General features: G+C 40.1%; 1 protein-coding gene across 2 annotated transcripts in view; it reads right to left on the bottom strand.

Moving 5' to 3' along the window:
- LOC122062971 (prolyl 4-hydroxylase 1-like) overlaps positions 1 to 17,927 on the bottom strand; it is a 107,627-nt gene that overhangs the window by 70,497 nt on the left and 19,203 nt on the right. For both annotated transcript variants that reach the window (XM_042626637.1, XM_042626636.1), the window contains exons 3-4: positions 12,619 to 12,671; positions 12,120 to 12,185 (exon numbers count right to left, since the gene is read on the bottom strand). In XM_042626637.1, the coding sequence (XP_042482571.1) occupies positions 12,120 to 12,185; positions 12,619 to 12,671 (119 nt within the window). The remainder of the gene's footprint in view (positions 1 to 12,119; positions 12,186 to 12,618; positions 12,672 to 17,927) is intronic.

Raw genomic sequence — 17,927 nt, forward strand, 5'->3', positions numbered from 1 at the left:
CCACACCTTGGAAGGTGCGTCTCCAACTCTCCAGTCTACGCAGGCCCCTCCTGTGCCCCCTGTGGAGTTTTCTCTTGTTGGCTCCACTCTGCAGGCCCCTCATGCTCACAAAATTGACGATGCTTTCAATTTAGGCCTTCAGCCTGCCACTGACACCTTGGAAGGTTCTCCTTCGGCTCTCAGGTATACATAAGGCCCTTTTGCATACCTTTTGCAGGCTCATTGAGCAGCCCCCTCCCTTGCCATCTCTACTATCACAGCAGCTCTTCCAGCTGCCCCTAATGTAGAACTAGAATCACAAGTGACCCTAATACCAGGCAGGATCTGAAACGCTGGTTGAATAGAGAAGATGTCCTCCAATAGGCTTGGTTCTAGCTCTCAAACACTCTCTCATAGAAAACAAATAAAAGGAAAATAAGAAAAGAAAGAAAATTCGATGGAGGGTTGAGAAGGGGAAAGAAGAACTAGTGAATGGGCATCTCACCCTCAGGTTTAGGCATCTCACCCAACTGCATCCCATAAGACAACAACATAAGCCATCTTTTTTTTTTCCCATTAATAAATTCGTGTTCAATGTTGTAACCCCTTACAAACTTATATAGAAGAGTCAAAACTGACTCAAACAATAAAAAGAAAAGGCCTAACCCAATCCTTAACTAACTGGGAAACCTAAACTGACTAGGAAATTGAAATAACAAAGGAAATAGACTCAAAACATGACTCTAACTAAAATAATAAATTAAATCCCGTTTTCTTACTTTCTACCCATATTTTAGGCCTACTAAAGTGGCTCATCATAAAGAAAACCCTTGGGAACAAAGGCCCAACACATACATAACCCAACTTAAGGCTTATTTGTACTAAAATAAGCCCATTAAGTGACTTATCTACATCAATTCGCTCCCTCATAGAAAAAATTTATCCTCGAATTTTGTAGAGTGTGAGGGTGATTATAGCATTGTGCACGTCCCTCTTCAGGCCGTAGAAAAATTCAGGTAACTCTTTGATAATAAGGATGTAGTCTAGAATGTGAGGAGCTCGATCTTCAAGATACTTTAATGGGATAACGAACTTCACATTCTCAGCTTCCACAACCTCAAATGTATCCATGGGATCATCCATATGAACGCCTTCAACCACTGTGTTCTTGAAATCCACAAGTTCAATCTCAAGCCCCTTAGGATCTTTTTCTTAGTTGTTCATATTCATCACAGTTGTTGTAGTGTCAAGTTCCTCAATCTCAACCTCGTTGTCCATTGTGGCAACCTTGTTGCTTTCGAATTCTTCCATATGAGTCTTGTTGATGGGAACATCAATGACCAACTCTTCCTTAACAATAGGAATTGCTGGAATTTCTTCCACACTAACCTCAACTTCAGGTTTAGATGTTTTGTTTAGAGGTGTCTTTTCTTGTTGCTCCTTTACATATTTTTGCACAAGAGCGCCCAAGTGGTCTACCAATTGTTTCTAACTCTTGTAACTTGTGGGTGTCTTTTGGAGATCTATATATGTATTCTAATGGGAATCTTGCGGAGGGAAGAGCCTTCTTCCGATATCTGCAGGGAGGTATTGTGTCGCTAACTCATAATTCATTTCTTCCCAAGTCCTAGGCTCATGTCCTCGAACTCAGAGTCACTTTTCATAGACGCTCCACCATTTTCCAGCACAACTAATCAACCAGGAGGAAATAAATCAAAGCTTTCGTGTCTTTGTCAGGTTATAGTAGTCAAAATATTCCTCCAGAGAATCTAGCCAATCAAGGACGTAGCATGTATCCCTTTGTCCAGCAAAGTAACGAGCTTATGGGATACCAAATAATGTAGAACTAGAATAACAAGTGACCCTAATCCCAAGCAGGATCTGAAATTCTGGCTGAATAAAGAAGATGTCCTCCAATAAGCTTAGTTCTAGCTCTCAAACACTATCACAGCAAACAAATAAAAGGAAAATAAAAAAAGAAAGAGAATTTGATGGAGGGTTGAGAAGGGGGAAGAAGAACTAGTGAATGGGCATCTCACCCTCAGGTTTAGGCATCTCACCCAACTACATCCCACAGCACAACAGCATAAGACATCTTTTTATTTCATTAATAAATTCGTGTTCAATGTTGTAACCCCTTACAAACTTATATAGAAGAGTCAAAACTGACTCAAACACTAAAAAAGAAAGGCCTAACCCAATCCTTAACTAACTGGAAACCTAAACTGACTAGGAAACTGAAATAACAAAGGAAATAGATTCAAAACAAGACTTTAACTAAACTAATGAATTAAATCCCGTTTTCCTACTTTCTACCCATATTTTAGGCTCATTAAAATAGCTCATTACAAAGAAAACCCATGGGCACAAAGGCCCAACACATACATAACCCAACCTAAGGTTTATTTGCAATAAAATAAGCTCATTAAGTGACTTACCTACATCAGCCCCTCTTGAAGATATCCATTGTTCCTCCGTCCAAATAGAGTCTATAGAAGATCTTGACGTTCCTGAACATCCCCCCTGAAGCTGCCACCACAAAGAAGAATTGTCTCACCACCCACTCCAACTATTCTATCAGAGTTAAGAATAGTTCAAAGTCCTTGTCTAAGCCAGCCAGTACTGCACACCCTTCTCTAAAAGAATATCACGGAAGACATCACTCCAAGAAAGGCTCCAGCTTCAAAAGACCCTCTCCCAACTCTCATGAGCTCTCGATGCCTCATCCCCAACCTTCCAATCATAGATGTCAAAGTGTTGCCAAGGAGGCAATTTGGCGTCTCGATGGTAAATCTAGTATATGTCGGTAGTATGATTAGCGTGGGTCACAAATGGCAGCCGCTATAGTAGGATAGGCATCACCATGGTGGCCGCCATAGTAGGATAGGCATCGCCATGGCGACCTCTCATTCTCTCAATTTCTCAACTGGAAATCCTCAAAAGAACAAGAGCCCTCGAATGAACAGTGAACAGTGAACCCTCGAGGCCTCGATCCTTCTTCGTTGCGTGATTCTTTTCTGGCAGCAAGAGCAAGGTAAGTTCATCATCTGCGACCTTTGTTTCTTCTTCTTCTTTAGTTCTTCCCTCCTTCTCTACAACGTATGCTTCTCCTCCTCCTTCGTCGTCTTCTCTCTGCTTCTCTTTCCCCTCCTTCTTCTCCAGTTCTTCTCTCCTCCCCCTCTCCTCCTCCTCCTCCTCCTCCTCCTCTCTGCTTCTCTATCTCCTTCTACTTCTTCAGTTCTTCTCTCCACCTGCGAGACTGTGTCACTGTGAACCCTCGATTCTACTTCTCTTTCTCCTTCTCCTCCTCTTCCTCTTCCTCTTCCTCCTCCTCCTCCTCCTCCTCCTCCATCTCCTCCTTCTTCTTCTTCTTCCTGTTTCTCCTTCTACTTCGGTTTCTGCTGCTCTTTCTCCTTCTCTGTTTCTGCTTCTTCTGCTGCTTCTGTTTCATAACAGCATAAATAGAATTAGTTATTTATTTTTAATTAAATAAATAATATACTCTGTTTTATAACTTGTTGTAGACTTGTAGGAGTCTATATCTCTGCAATGCTTGTGGTTATTGGTTAACATACTCTGTTTTAGAACTTGTAAGACAGCAGGAGTTTATATTTCTCATTTTCTCTACAATACTTGCGGTTAACATACTCTGTAGGAGTTTTATAGTTAACATACTCTGTTTTATTGCTTGTTGTAGAATTGTAGGAGTTTTATAGTTAACATACTCTGTTTTCTTGCTTGTTGTAGACTTGTAGGAGTTTATTTTATGAGTCTATGACTTTCTATTTGTATTTTTCTGTTTTCTTTTTTTTCTTTTTTTAGTTACTTTCAAGCTTCATCTCAAGGACAACAGTTATAGGCTTAAAGCAGATTAGCAATGCACGTTATCAATTTTATTATAATGGATGGTACTGTTGGTGCTAGTAGTGGGGGTAATAATGTAAACACTGCTGCATATGATCCATCCAAAACCCAGCTAGGAAGGCCAAATCAAAAGACCCTGGGCAAAAGTATGGGTATTGGCCTGACTTTTCAGACAAGAACCTTGATAAATGCATTCTTCGTGGCAAAGACCTCAAATGTGAAATTAAAAGATTAAAGCGACATTTGGTGGGTGAATATGGAGATGTTGCTAAGTGCACCAAGACAATTGTAGCAATTGCTACAAAGATGAATGCAACTCTTATGCGTAACAAGAAGAAAAGGATAGAAGACATTTTGGATGATGATGATCATGATGATGTTGATGCTAGTGTTGATGTGGATGTTGATATAGAAGTTAAAGGACAAAGACAGTCTGGCAAGTCTCATTCTTTTACAACGACTAGAGTTATTCCTAGCTCTGGGGCAGCTGCTAAGAGAAAGAAAGTTGTCATTCAACCACAAGTAAGGAGCCCCATGGATGATCATGTAAGACGGACTCCTGAGCAAGTGGTTGCTGAGAGGCATCTTAGAGGTTGTACTCAGACTACTATAAAGAACCAGCTTAGATCAGTGGAAGACAAAAAGGGGGTTGATAATCACATTGTTGACTGGGTTTATCAGTATGGTATTCCATTCAATGCTCTTAAGTCAAGGAGGTTTGAGGTGATGGTGGAATCTATTGCACAGTATGTGTCAGGATATAAGCCCCCAAGTTATCATGAAGTGAGGGTGCCATTGTTAAAGACAGCAAACGAGAGAACTGAAGATATGAAGAACAAATATGAAGAGTATTGAAAGCAGTATTGGTGCACTCTTATGTCTGATGGGTGGACAGATAAAAGAGGAAGACACTTAATTAATTTCCTCGTTAACAGTCTAGAAGGGACTTATTTTATGGGTTCTATTGATGCATCCAATGCATCTCAAAGTGCAAATATGTTTTTTTAAACTGATTGACAGAAAAGTTCAAGAAATTAGTAAGGACTAAGTTGTGTAAGTTGTGACAGATAATACAGCAAATTATAAATTAACTGGTACAATACTGATGCAGAAGAGGACAAAGCTATATTAGACTCCTTGTGCAGCCCATTGCATTGACCTGATGTTGGAGGACATAAGATCCTTGAAATCTTATAAGAATGTGATAAGTAACACAAAAAAACTAACCCACTTCATCTACAAGCACACACGCCTTCTTGATGCAGTGAGGGCTAGAACAAATGGGAGGGATTTTGTCAAGACAGCAGCTACTAGATTTGCAACTGCATTTCTGACACTTCAAAGCCTGTTAAAACATAAAGATGACTTGAGACATTTGTTTATTTCTAATCCATGGACTGGTTCTAATTTGGCAAAGACAGAGGTTGGGAAGAAAGTGGTTGATACGGTGTTTGCTATAGCATTTTGGAATGGTTTGGAAAAATGTCTCAGAGCTTCAAAGCCACTTCTTACAGTCTTAAAGATTGTGGATGGTGATGAGAGGCCTTCTATGCCTGAGGTTCATTTTGCCATGGAGGAGGCAAAAAAGAAAATAAAAGAAAATTTTGGGGATAGAGAAAGGCATTACAAGAAAGTGTTAAATATTGTTAACAAGCGTTGGGAGGTTCAGATGGGGCGTCCTTTGTATGGAGCAGCACTATTTCTTAATCCTGACAAATTTTTTTGTTATAAGGAAGGTGACGATGGTGACTACCAAACTATCCAGACTCTACAGTTCGCAATTAATGAAGTCATTGAAAGACTAATACATGAACCATCTTTACAAGACAAGATAAATACTCAAGCTAGTTTATATAGATATACTCAAAGTTCTTTTGCGTCGGATATGGCGATTAGACAATGGGCAACCATGAGTCCTAGTAAGTATATTGTTTAGTTGTTTTGTTTATACCTAGTAGCTACTTTGTATGATGTATTAAATATTAATCTAGCTTTTTTATATATTTATTTTTTATAGTTATTTGGTGGAGTTCATTTAGAGGTCATGCCTTTGAGCTTTCAAAGGTTGCACGACGTATTCTAGGGCTTTATTGCTCCTCTTCTGGTTGAGAGTGCAATTGGAGCACATTTGAGTTTGTAAGCAGTTAGGTATTACATCTATTTCATATTTTATTTTTATTTTTGGAACAATAACTTTGTTTGTTATTCTCTATTGTTTATGAGTTCGGATTCATACCAAGAAGAGAATAGGCTGGAACATCAACGTTTGAATGATCTAGTCTATGTTCAATACAATCGCCGTCTAAAAGAAAGGTTTCAACAAAGGCGTCTCAAGAACAGAAATTATGATCCACTTGTGCTTAATGAACTGGATTGGAGTAGTGTGTGGATGGTTAGCCAGGTAGTGGATGATGTAACCCGTCCCAATGCTGATCTCACATGGGACGTTGCTGGTAAAGCAATGGGGGCAACAATGGAGGGGCCATAATCGACCCAGAAGAGCTCAAGCATCAACCTCTAGAGGCAATGTGTGCTACACACGCCGTGGTAGAGGGAGGGTTGTTGAGGAGTCATCAGGATCAGATGGAGAAGAGGATTTGAAAGAAGAGAAAGATGTGAATGCTGACGAGGACGTCATAGATAACTTTGGTGAAAATGCAAATGCTTCTAGTGGACAATAAGAGAATCTGCCAATTGTTGATTTGTTGGATGATTATGATTATGTTATTTATGTTTGACTGTTTGGATTTTATGTATTCTTTAAACTTTAAACTTGAACCTTCAACTTGGATGATTAGTTTTCTTTTTCTATTTTGATTGATTTTATGTTTTATATAATCATTTGCTAACAAGCTTCATTGCTTCAGTAAGTCATTAATAGCTTAACAGGTTAGCCACTTAGCTTATCATTTGATCTATTCTTATGTTTCGGAATATATATATCTCATTCTTATATGATATATTTACCTTTTACTTTGTTCAGGTTGCTCACTCACTTCCAATCATTGCTTTCAAGCTTCAATCACGGGTTAGTCTTTTACTTTTTAGTTTTGTGACTTGATGTACATGTTGATTTTTTATGACTTGATGACTTGATGTATAACTGTATAAGTTAATAATTCATGTTGATTTTGATGACGTCATATGGCTACGTTGATTTTTTATGATTTAATGTTGCTTAATGTTGGTTTTATATGTTATAGGGTATATATTGTAGGCTTGTAGCAGGCTAAATAACTTTGGAAAATAGGGGAAATAAAAAGCAGTATACCAAATAACTTTAGAAAATAGGGAAAATAAAAAATAGAGTGATTTACATCCCCCTCCCCTGTAGTTTGCGTTTATTCCACCCCCCTCCCCTATGTTTTAAAAATTCCCACATACCTCCCCTGTCAGATAACTCGGTTAATAAACTGTTAGTTGTGGATGTTAAAGTACGATTCTACCCTTCTGCCTTTACCAAAAATTTTAGAATGATTTACATCCCCCTCCCCTGTTGTTTGCGTTTATTCCACCCCCTCCCCTATATTTTAAAAAATCCCACATACCTCCCCTGTCAGATAACTCAGTTAGTAAACTGTTAGTTGTGGATGTTGAAGTACGATTCTACCCTTCTGCCTTTACCAAAATTTTATTACCAGGGATAACCTTATCCCTATCCTCTAACCCAATCCATATAATCGAACCCTCACTTTCACGTTTTCACTCACCCCATCACCACGGCAGGGATTCTTGGACCTTCACGGCGACGAAGATACTGACGACAACGGAGATATCAACGACGACGAAGGGATCGACAGTGACGAAGGGACCGACAGTGATGAAGGGACCAGCCGATCTCCACTGTTCTGTGATGTATGTGTCTGAAACCAAACGCCTTACTCTTCCCTTTCTCCACCTCAACCAAAACAAACAAATCATAAAGAGAAAGAGAGAGTAACGAGACTTACTTTTGTTGTCCCTTTCTCCACGTTCTTCCTTGCTTTTTGAATGGTTGAGGTGGAGAAAGGGAAGAGTAAGGTGTTTGGTTTCAGACACATACATCACAGGGCGGTGGAGATCGGCTGGTCCCTTCGTCACTGTCGATCCCTTCGTCGCTGTCGATCTATCACACCTCGCCGTTGATATCTCCGTCGCCGTCAGTATCTTCGTCGCAGTGAAGGTCCAAGAATCCCTGCCGTGGTGATGGGGTGAGTGAAAACGTGAAAGTGAGGGTTCGATTATATGGATTGGGTTAGAGGATAGGGATAAGGGTATCCCTAGTAATAAAAATTTTGGTAAAGGCAGAAGGGTAGAATCGTACTTTAACATCCACAACTAACAGTTTACTACCAAGTTATCTGACAGGGGAGGTATGTGGGATTTTTTAAAACATAGGGGAGGGGGTGGAATAAACGCAAACTACAGGGGAGGGAGATGTAAATCACTCTAAAAATTTTGGTAAAGGCAGAAGGGTAGAATCGTACTTTAACATCCACAACTAACAGTTTACTAACTGAGTTATCTGACAGGGGAGGTATGTGGGATTTTTTAAAACATAGGAGAGGAGGGTGGAATAAACGCAAAATACAGGGGAGGGGGATGTAAATCACTCTAAAAAATAACACATGGGCGATTTGACAGCCATAGTAATGCTATAACGGGCGATTCATCGCCAAATCGATTAACCACCCCTCCACCGCCTTAGATCGCCATGACACCGTGACAACTATACTTGCAATGACCCCATGACCAACTAGAATGTCCAAGGATTAAACTCCTCGTCCAAACAAGTTGACATCCACTCCCATATTTGTTCCTCCCATGTTTTTTGTTACAACCTTAAAACTAGAGTCATTGAGCCCAATGCCTCCCATATTACGACTTCCATAGCTCCCTCTTGGTCCTTCCTATCTAACTACTATCATTGTCCCAATGGTCATTTCTAGATCCTATGGAACCCTCTCAAGTTCCATGTCTCTATTATCTCCTCCTCTTCCAAAGCCATCCACCTTTCCATCTCTAAACCTTTTGGGCCTTCCATCAGTTTGTTTTCTACCATCTATGCCCTAAATCTAGCTCATGATAGGCTTTCCCTTTGCTCCCTCCATAGCCTCCCGCCCTTGGGGCCTTGTTGGGGACTTCAATGTAGTTAGATCTAGTCATGAGAAGCACTGTGGAGACTCCATTGATATCCCTTTTGTGGAGGCCTCTAATTATTGTATTGGTGATATTGGTATTAGTGACTTTCAATGGTGTGGTGCCAAGTTCACTTAGCATAATCATAAGTCTGGCATTGCTCGAGTTGCTTGCAAGCTAAACAAGGCCCTTATCAATGAAGCTTGGCTTGACTCTTTCCCCTCCTCCCACGCCTATTTTGACCTTCCTGGGATCTCTGATCACAACCCTATCTTCCTCCTTGTCTAGCTTCTCATCTCTTTTGGTCCCACGCCATTTAAATTTTTTGATATATGGGCTCTCCATCAAGATTTCCTCCCCATTGTCCATATTGCTTCGAACATCCCAATTCAAGTTTTCTCTTCTCCCTCATCGCCTTCGCCAAAAAGCTCAGGAATGTTAAAGTTGCTGCAAAATTTTGGAATTCCTCTCCTTTGGCAACATATCCTCTAGAGTCGAAGCCATCCAAGCCAAACTCTAGTCTAATCTTCCCAACCATGCCCTTGCAAAGGAAGAGAAACTGATCTTCTCTGAATTCTCCTCCCTCATGGCCCAGGAAGAAGGTTTTTTTGTGGCAAAAAGCTAGGAATTCCAACTCTTCCTTCTTTCATAGGTCTCTCAAATCTAGAACCAATGCCAACTTCATTCCTAAGCTCATCTCCAATAATGGCTCCACTCTTCTCAACCCTGAAGACATCAAATCTGAAGTCGTCTCCTACTTCTCAGATCTGTTCCACCTCCCAATTCCTCCATCCCTTACCCCTACCCCTGAAACTGCCCAAGAAATTCTGACGGCCATCCTTTCCCACAAGGAAAACAAAGCTCATGGCCCCGATGGTTTCAATATGGGCTTCTCTTCCTGATGGGATATCATTAGATCTAAACTAATTCATGCCATCATAAGCTTTTTCTTTGATCCTAACCCAAAGGCGTCAATTATACCTTCATCTACCTCATTCCTAAAAAATGTGTTGCTTCCATGATTGACTTTAGACCCATTTCCCTCTACAATCTCCTTTACAATTTCAATGCTAAAATTTTGGCCAATAAGATCCAACGGGTCATTGACTCCCTAATCAGTCCAAATGAATTTGCGTTTATTGCTGGCAGAAATATTGCTGACAACATCATTCTACGCCATTAAATCATTAAAGGCTTTGATAACAAATTCCACTCCTCCACTGCCCTTATCAAAATTGATATCCACTAAGATTTTGACTCCATCAAATGGGATTTTATATCTAAAGTCTTTCTTCAGAAGTCCTCCCCCCCAATTTTTGTTCATTAGATCCACTTTTGCATCTCCTCCTGGTCAATGGTAGCCTTACATACTATTTCTCCTCCTCTATGGGCATCAAACAATGATGTCCCATTTCCGCCTTTCTCTTCTCTTTTGCCCTTGAGGTGCCCTCTCGATCCATCCAATCTTCCACAAACCAAAAGCTCATCTCCCGCTCCCCAAATGCAATACCTGGCTTCCGCGGATGGTCTTATGATCTTTTCGAAGGTTGACCCCCTTCCTATCACTTCCATTATGTCCTCCCTTCCCCTCTTTGAAATCCTCACAAGCCGTCCTCCTTCACCTAATTAGATTTTCCCTCAAATCCCTCCCTGTCAAATATATAGGCATGCCTCTTATCACCTCAAGGCTTATTGACCATCACTGCTCCCCCATGCTCAATCTTTTGAGGAAAAGGCTCCATCTTTGTGCTCCAATCCATGTACCTTTATTGGTCTGGCATTTTTGTCCTCCCCACTTCTACCACTAAGGCTATTGAGACCCTCATTTGCTCCTTCCTCAGGAAAAGGAGTTGATTCCACCAAGTTCCTTCACCCTCTGAGTTGGGATGTTGTATGTCTTCCCAAAGCTGAAGGAGGTCTTCGGTTGCGAAGAATCAAAGAAGCCAATTCTTCTAGGATCCTCAAGCTCATCTGGAAGATTGCTTCCAACCATAATAGTAGTTGAGTCTCTTGGGTATACTCCTCTCCCTAAAAAATGACTCCCTCTGCACTACTCCCTCCTCTTCGAATGCCTTTTGGATCTAGCGGAAAATCCTCAGTTTAAGATCCATAGCCCTTAGTACTATCTCTTGCATCATTGGTAGCAGATCTTTGACCTCCCTCCGGCTAGATCCCAGGCATCCTCCGTTCATTGGTCACCCCTAAGACCATTTATTCTTCCGGTTTGAGTAAATTAGCAGTTTGAGTAAATTAGCGGTTTAAGTAAATTAGCCTTTGTTGCCTCCATCATCTCAAACAGTGAATGGTCTCCCCCTCTGTCTCCCCGCTTGCTGATCTTTGGTCTTCTCTTTCCCCCCTCCCCCTAGTCATCGTGGAAGAGGTGACAAGACCATGTGGCTTCCCTCTCCCTCAAGTATGTTCAGATCGGCCTCTGCTTGGGATTTCATTCGATCCAAAGCGCCTCTTGTCCCTTGGCAAAGCATCATCTAGTTCAAAAGTCACATCCCTCGTCGTAGCATCACTGCTTGGAGGGCTATCCCTAACTACCTTCCTACACAGTCTTTCCTCATCTACTGACACATCTAAGTCCCTTCCTCTTGTCCTACCAAATGAGACACCCCAAGGAACAAGCTCATTGTTGTATCCTGGGGTCTTTCCATCTCTGTTCTCGCCCCCCCCCTTCTTCTTCTCTCACTTCATAATGAATTTATTTATTCATCCGAAAAAAAAAAGTGTGGGTAGGGGAGTTTGAGTAAATATAAGGCAAGTATAGGGGAGTATTAGTAATTATCCATTATTAATTTACAAATACAGGTTTTACTATTGATATTTTGGCCATGCAAGGCATGCCTGCAAACTAGGATGAATCCGTTCTCAAAACTCTATAATGATACTACCAGTTTAAATAGATGGATTGTGATTAGAAAAAAGTACAGATGCTATTCCAGTGCCTTAGTTGTGTGAATATCTGTATACACAAATGTAGATGAACAATAACCCACATATCTTAGATATATACACAGCAGAAAATGTTTCTCCACTAAGAACTCCTTCTAATCAAGTATGTGCCATTCCATTCAAATGCTGGAAGAGAAAGTCCATCCAAAACTAAGAAACCATATTAAAAAGATGAATAAGAGCACATCCATCGGTGATACCTCCATACTCAAAAAATTACGGAAGAGTATTATTCGTGGTGACCAGCTAAGTACTTCAGGTTTGACCTGCATCAACAAAACAGAAATATAAAACAAAGCGGATACCCAGCATACAAACCTCGAAGACAACCCACAGAAGTAAATAGATATGCCAAAGGAACCTCTACAAACAAATACATTACTCCAATGAAATTAACTACGGATAAACTTCGGAAAGGTCCATAATTTTTTATTTCTTTTAATTCTAGACTACATTGTTAATGGTCATTGGGTATTATACATGTGCATCCCATTGAAGCATTAAAAAAAGGTTAATATAGCCAAATGGAGAGAGAAAGAGGAAACCAGCCCCCATCTTCTCGAAGTAAAAAAATCTGACCAAATAGTTGCAACTCATAAACATATTTGGAGAAATTGAAGATTACATGAGAACCAACATTAACCAAGTTCCAGATGCAAGTTAAACAAATAATCACGTAGACCAAGATCTTGAACATACAATACCAAGATGTAAAACAACTGCCTCTTTGTCATCAACCCAATGAGGAATACCTGAAATCACAAGGTTGAACCAAATAAGAATAAAGAATACCTGAAGTCACAAGGTTGGACCAAATAAGAATAATATGCTGTATTGAACTCCAAGGACCAATTCAATGATGCTGTATGCTATCCATTTTCTATTGTTGTTGAGGAACATGCCAAAATTGGTCAGATTTCATGGAACTCTAATTGCTTTCTCAAGCAGTCATATTACAGAGCGTACAAAGAATTAGTGATGCAATCAGGGTTTAAAGTATCGGTCCGTATCATACCATTTCGGCCAATATGTATCCACATCGGCCCTTACCATAGTTTTTAAGGCGGTAAGGCGACGGAGGCGTTTGAGGGTCTTTCCGAGCGCCTTAGCAATAAGGCAGGCATAAAGCGTCGCCTTATTGACTAAAGCATTCCTGTGTAATTATTTTATAAAACCAATCTATTTGGCTCAAATCCTAGTTGAATCCTATTATTCATATGCTAAATAAATATTATAGGTTCATATTCATACCAATGTAAGATATTCATCAAGAAAACAAATAAATAAAGTGAATAAACTAAGTTCATCTTCATCAATCATCAATCATCATAACATATTAACATATAATATAAATACATAATTATGAAACAAATACAATTATACACATTTACACACTAGACAAAAGAAAGACAATAAATGATTGAACAGATCTAAACTAGAGCTGAGAACTAGCAAACGGAATTAAAGAAAGACAATAGATGATTTACAATTGTTAACAACCCTGCGGCAGCCATTGAAGACCTTAGTCTAGACAGCAGTTCAAGTACCACAGGTAGCAGAACAGAAAAAGAAGGAAAAAAACTAACAGTAGTTGCAGAATAGAAGAAGAAGAAGAGAAAAACAAGAAGAAGAAAAAAAGTAGACCGTAGTTGCAGAACAGAAGAAGAATAAGAAAAAAACGCAAAGAAGAAGAAGGAAAAAGATGAAAGAAGCCAAAAGTGAGAAGAAGAAGAAGAGAAAAAAAGAAAAAAGAAAAACCTCAACGTAGCCGGTAGCTCTGGAACAGAATAAGAAGAAGAAAGAAGCCAGAAGGAGAAGGAAAAAAAAAAAACTGGAAGAGAGAGAAGAAGCGAAAAAAACCACTCCATAGCTCTACTGCCTCTGCATGAACAAGAAATAGTATTGAAAAAAAAAAAAAACATACCTGAAGCGCTGGAATAAGCTCACGCTGCCGGAGCAAAATGGTCGCCTGGGGCCTTGGATCAGTGGTTCACTGGTTATTCCTTGTTCCTCGATTCTTTTCAAAGCCCTTTCTCAAAAGTTCTAAACCCTTGACAAAGTCCAAATTCCAAACCCTGTGTTGTGAATCGGGTTTTTGTTTTGTTTATTTTTGATGGAGTAAAGTTGATCCCATACATCACAAGTGTTAACAAAACCATACACCTACCAATAAAAATTCTAAATTTGGAATCTGAAAACAATAAATTTTAAAATGTGTTATGCAAAAAAAAAAAACCGCTATAAGGCAACTGCCTTTACCATAAGTCGTCCTAAGGCGTCTTGAGGTGACGCCTTCTGCTATAAGGCGACCGTCATATCCACTTCACATAAGATAGTGCACTGCCTTACCATCCCTATACCACATCAGCGCCAAGGCGCTGCTAAGGCGAAAAACTATGGCCCTTACCAATACGATACATGGAATTTTTAAAACCCTTTTGTATCACCGATACGTACCGATAATCTATGGAAAATTCAAAATCGAAGTGAAATGTACGTTGTATCGGTACATATCGGTGTGTATCTTTTGTATCACCGATACTTAGGAAAATTCAAAATCAAAGTGAAATGTATGTTTTGGTATATATCGGTACGTATCTGTGTGTATCGATACACACCGATATGGTCATAAAATGGCCAAAATGGGTAATTTTTCAGAAACGCACAATTTTTTTAGGTGTTTTTGTTCTAAAGTTGCTGCAAACCATTTTTCTCTCTAACTAAAGTGGAAATCAAAGTTGGGAACAAGGATTTTACACTTATGGGACAACTACAAACCTTGGATTCTTAGTGCGATACTCTCAATTTACTATTTATGCATAATACATGTTATATATAGCATTTTTTAACTATTTTTTATGCAAAAGTGTATAAAAAAGTGTTTCATATCCATTTATGTGCGTATCTTTAGAGTATCTCCGATACTTATCTTAATTTTGGCCGACCGATACTGATACTTTAATCTTTGGATGCAATTCAGCAATCGCTAAAGAAAGCTTCACACAAAACTTGATTTTGGGTAAAGCCCTTTGCCACCAATCTTGCCTTGTATCGATCCACAGTCCCATCAACATTATGCTTGACTATGAACACCTAATTGCAGCCAAGTGGTTGTTTTTGCAAGGGAAGAACAACTAGATCCCATGTGTTATTATTGTGAAGAGCACTCATCTCCTCATTCATTGCCTCCTTCCCCTTAGGTTCTATATTTGCCTCTTGCCAGACACAAATGCAAGATATGATGGGGAGAGAGCATTATATGACACCACGTTAGAAATTGGATGCTAAGTACAAGTCCTATTACCTTTTCTACGAGCAATAGGAACATCAAGAAACTGATCAAAAGTGAGGGGCAAGGTTATACCTGGAAGGGAAGACTCAGGATCAGGAAGCAATGGAGTAGCAGTGGTAGTATAAGTGGTAGTTTCAGTTCTTCCGAGAGAGTACCTTTATCACTGGACCATCCTGTGTTTTCTACTAAATCTGTGGCTCCCCCTGAATGGGAGCCCCTTGCTCTTGAATTGATGGCTCCCCCTAAACAATAACCTTTGGATCAATGGGAAAGTCTAAATTAGTAGTCTTTATTCCAGTATCCCTCTAAATAGCACCATCATCTATGGTAAGGTGTAAACGACAATCAAACGTAGGAATCTGAATCACCTCTTCCCCAATAGAGGACTCCCCCTGAAGAGGTGGAAAGTAAGCCTCAATCTCATGAAATAACACATCCGTGGAAACAAAAACCATCGAGAAGGTGGATGATAGCACCGGTATCCCTTCTGAGTGGGAGAATAACCCACAATGATCAAGCTTGCCTGGAACTTGATGATTACAAACAAAGCAAACACAGCCAAAGACCTTGGGAGGAACAACAAAAGTTCGAGACCCAGATAACAACTCAATGGGACTCTTAAAGCCAAGTACTCGGGAAGGCATCCTATTGATGAGATAGGCAGCAGTAAGGACAGCCTTACTCCAATAGGGAGCAGGGACTTGCATCTCAAACATTAAGGAGCGAGCAACCTCAAAGAAATGACGATTCTTGCGTTCAGCCACCCATTCTGTGCCAAAGTATCCACACAACTAGTCTAATGAATTATCCCATGATCAACCAAGTAAGACTGAAAAGAACCATCCATATAATCCTTCCCATTGTCAGTCCGCAGTATCTTAATTTTAGCATCAAACCGGGTCTTAACCATGCAATGAAATTCCCAAAAGCACTGAAAAACCTCTCTTATGAAGCAATAAATAAATCCAAGTAGAACGATTATGGCAATCAATAAAAGTAACAAACCATCGATAGCCAGAAACAAAGACACGAAGGGCAGGTCCCCAAACATCAGAATGAATTAAAGCAAAAGAAACAGAATTTCTATTATTAGAAAGAGGATAAACATTCCGAGTTTGTTTTGCCAAAACACACGCATCACAAATAAATTGGTCCATATTACATTCTTTAACTAATGCTGGAAATAATCTAGATAAAGTGCCCCATGGTGGATGACCCAAACATCGATGCCATCCTAAAAATTGAGAGAGTGCCAAATCAGATGAAGTGTGTAAAGCCCGAGAGGGACCAATGTCCAAGTAATAGAGACCACCACTCATTCTACCATTGCCAATCATTGCCCCTATCACCAAGTCCTGAAACACACAGTGAGTAGGAAAGAAAGTGACTTTACAGTTCAAATCCTAAGTGATACTAACAATAAACAACAAATTAGTAGAAAACTTAGGAACATGTAGCAAAGAGGATAGTGATAATGAAGGAGAACAGTGAATAGAACCCGACCCAGCAATAGGTGAAAGGGAACCATCAGCAATGCAAACTTTGGTATTACCTGAAGAGGGACAATAGGTAAAAAAAAAGGTATGCAAACCGGTCATGTGCTCAGTAGCCCTTAAGTCAATTATCCAGGACTGGGAGGCTACAGATGCACTAGGACCACAAACTATAGTACCTGAGTGGGCTAAGTGGAAGGCAGTGATTGTTGGCAGAGAGGAGGTAGCAACAGCAGTAGAGGATCCCATCTGAGTCAGCAGACGACGAAGCATAGCCATTTCTTCAGTAGAGAAGGAGGCACCAGCAGTGGTGGAGCTATAAGAATCAACTATAGTCTCAGACTAATTTTCCTGAGTGTTCTTCCCAAGACCCTGATTATGCCCACGGGAATTAGTAGGACATCCATGAAGCTTCCAACAAGTCTCCCTTGTGTGACACTCCTTGCCACAAAAGTCACATTTAACTACCGGTTTGTTGAAAGAGGATGAAGTAATAGGTCGGAACCTGTACCAGTAGAAGAAACAAGAGGGGATCGGTCCTGAGTCAGATCGATGTTGTTCCTCACCTAAATGATCGAATAGGCTTCCTCTAGGGTGGGTGATGGATCACGATTAAGCACATTAGCCCTATTTTGATCATATTCCACATTGAGACCTGCTAGGAAATCATAAACGCGGAGGTCCTCCTCACGCTTCTTAAACCCAACAACATCAGCCTCACAAACAGGTTGATAAGTCTCATAATAATCAATCTCATTCCACATACCCTGCAGATCAGAGTTGAGTGATAGAAAGCTCTTTCTGAGTAGCCCAATGAACCTTCTTCCTCAGTTCAAAACACTGGGCACGCTTGCCCATGTGAGAATAAGTGGACTTAGCGACTTTCCAAATCTTAACAGTAGATCCAAGTAACAGATATGTTCGAGCAATAAAAGAAGACATAATTAATAAGGCAGCACATTACCATCCAATTTGCAGCATCCCACTTGTCCTGAGCAGAACCTGCAGTAGTAGGGCGTGCTGAATCACCTATGAGAAATCCGACATAACCACGACCAGCAATTGACAGGTAGTAAGACGAGACCAAATCAGATAGTTGCTCCCATCCACCTTTTTTTTTTTTTTTTTTAGGCTACTGCATGTGTTGGTTTAGGTTTTGGGTCAGTTTAGGGATAGTGACAACTGGTTTAGGAGTGGGTTAGGATTGGGTCAGTTTAGAAGTG

This window comes from Macadamia integrifolia, unplaced genomic scaffold (assembly GCF_013358625.1).
Source record: "Macadamia integrifolia cultivar HAES 741 unplaced genomic scaffold, SCU_Mint_v3 scaffold1150, whole genome shotgun sequence".
Lineage (NCBI taxonomy): Eukaryota > Viridiplantae > Streptophyta > Magnoliopsida > Proteales > Proteaceae > Macadamia > Macadamia integrifolia.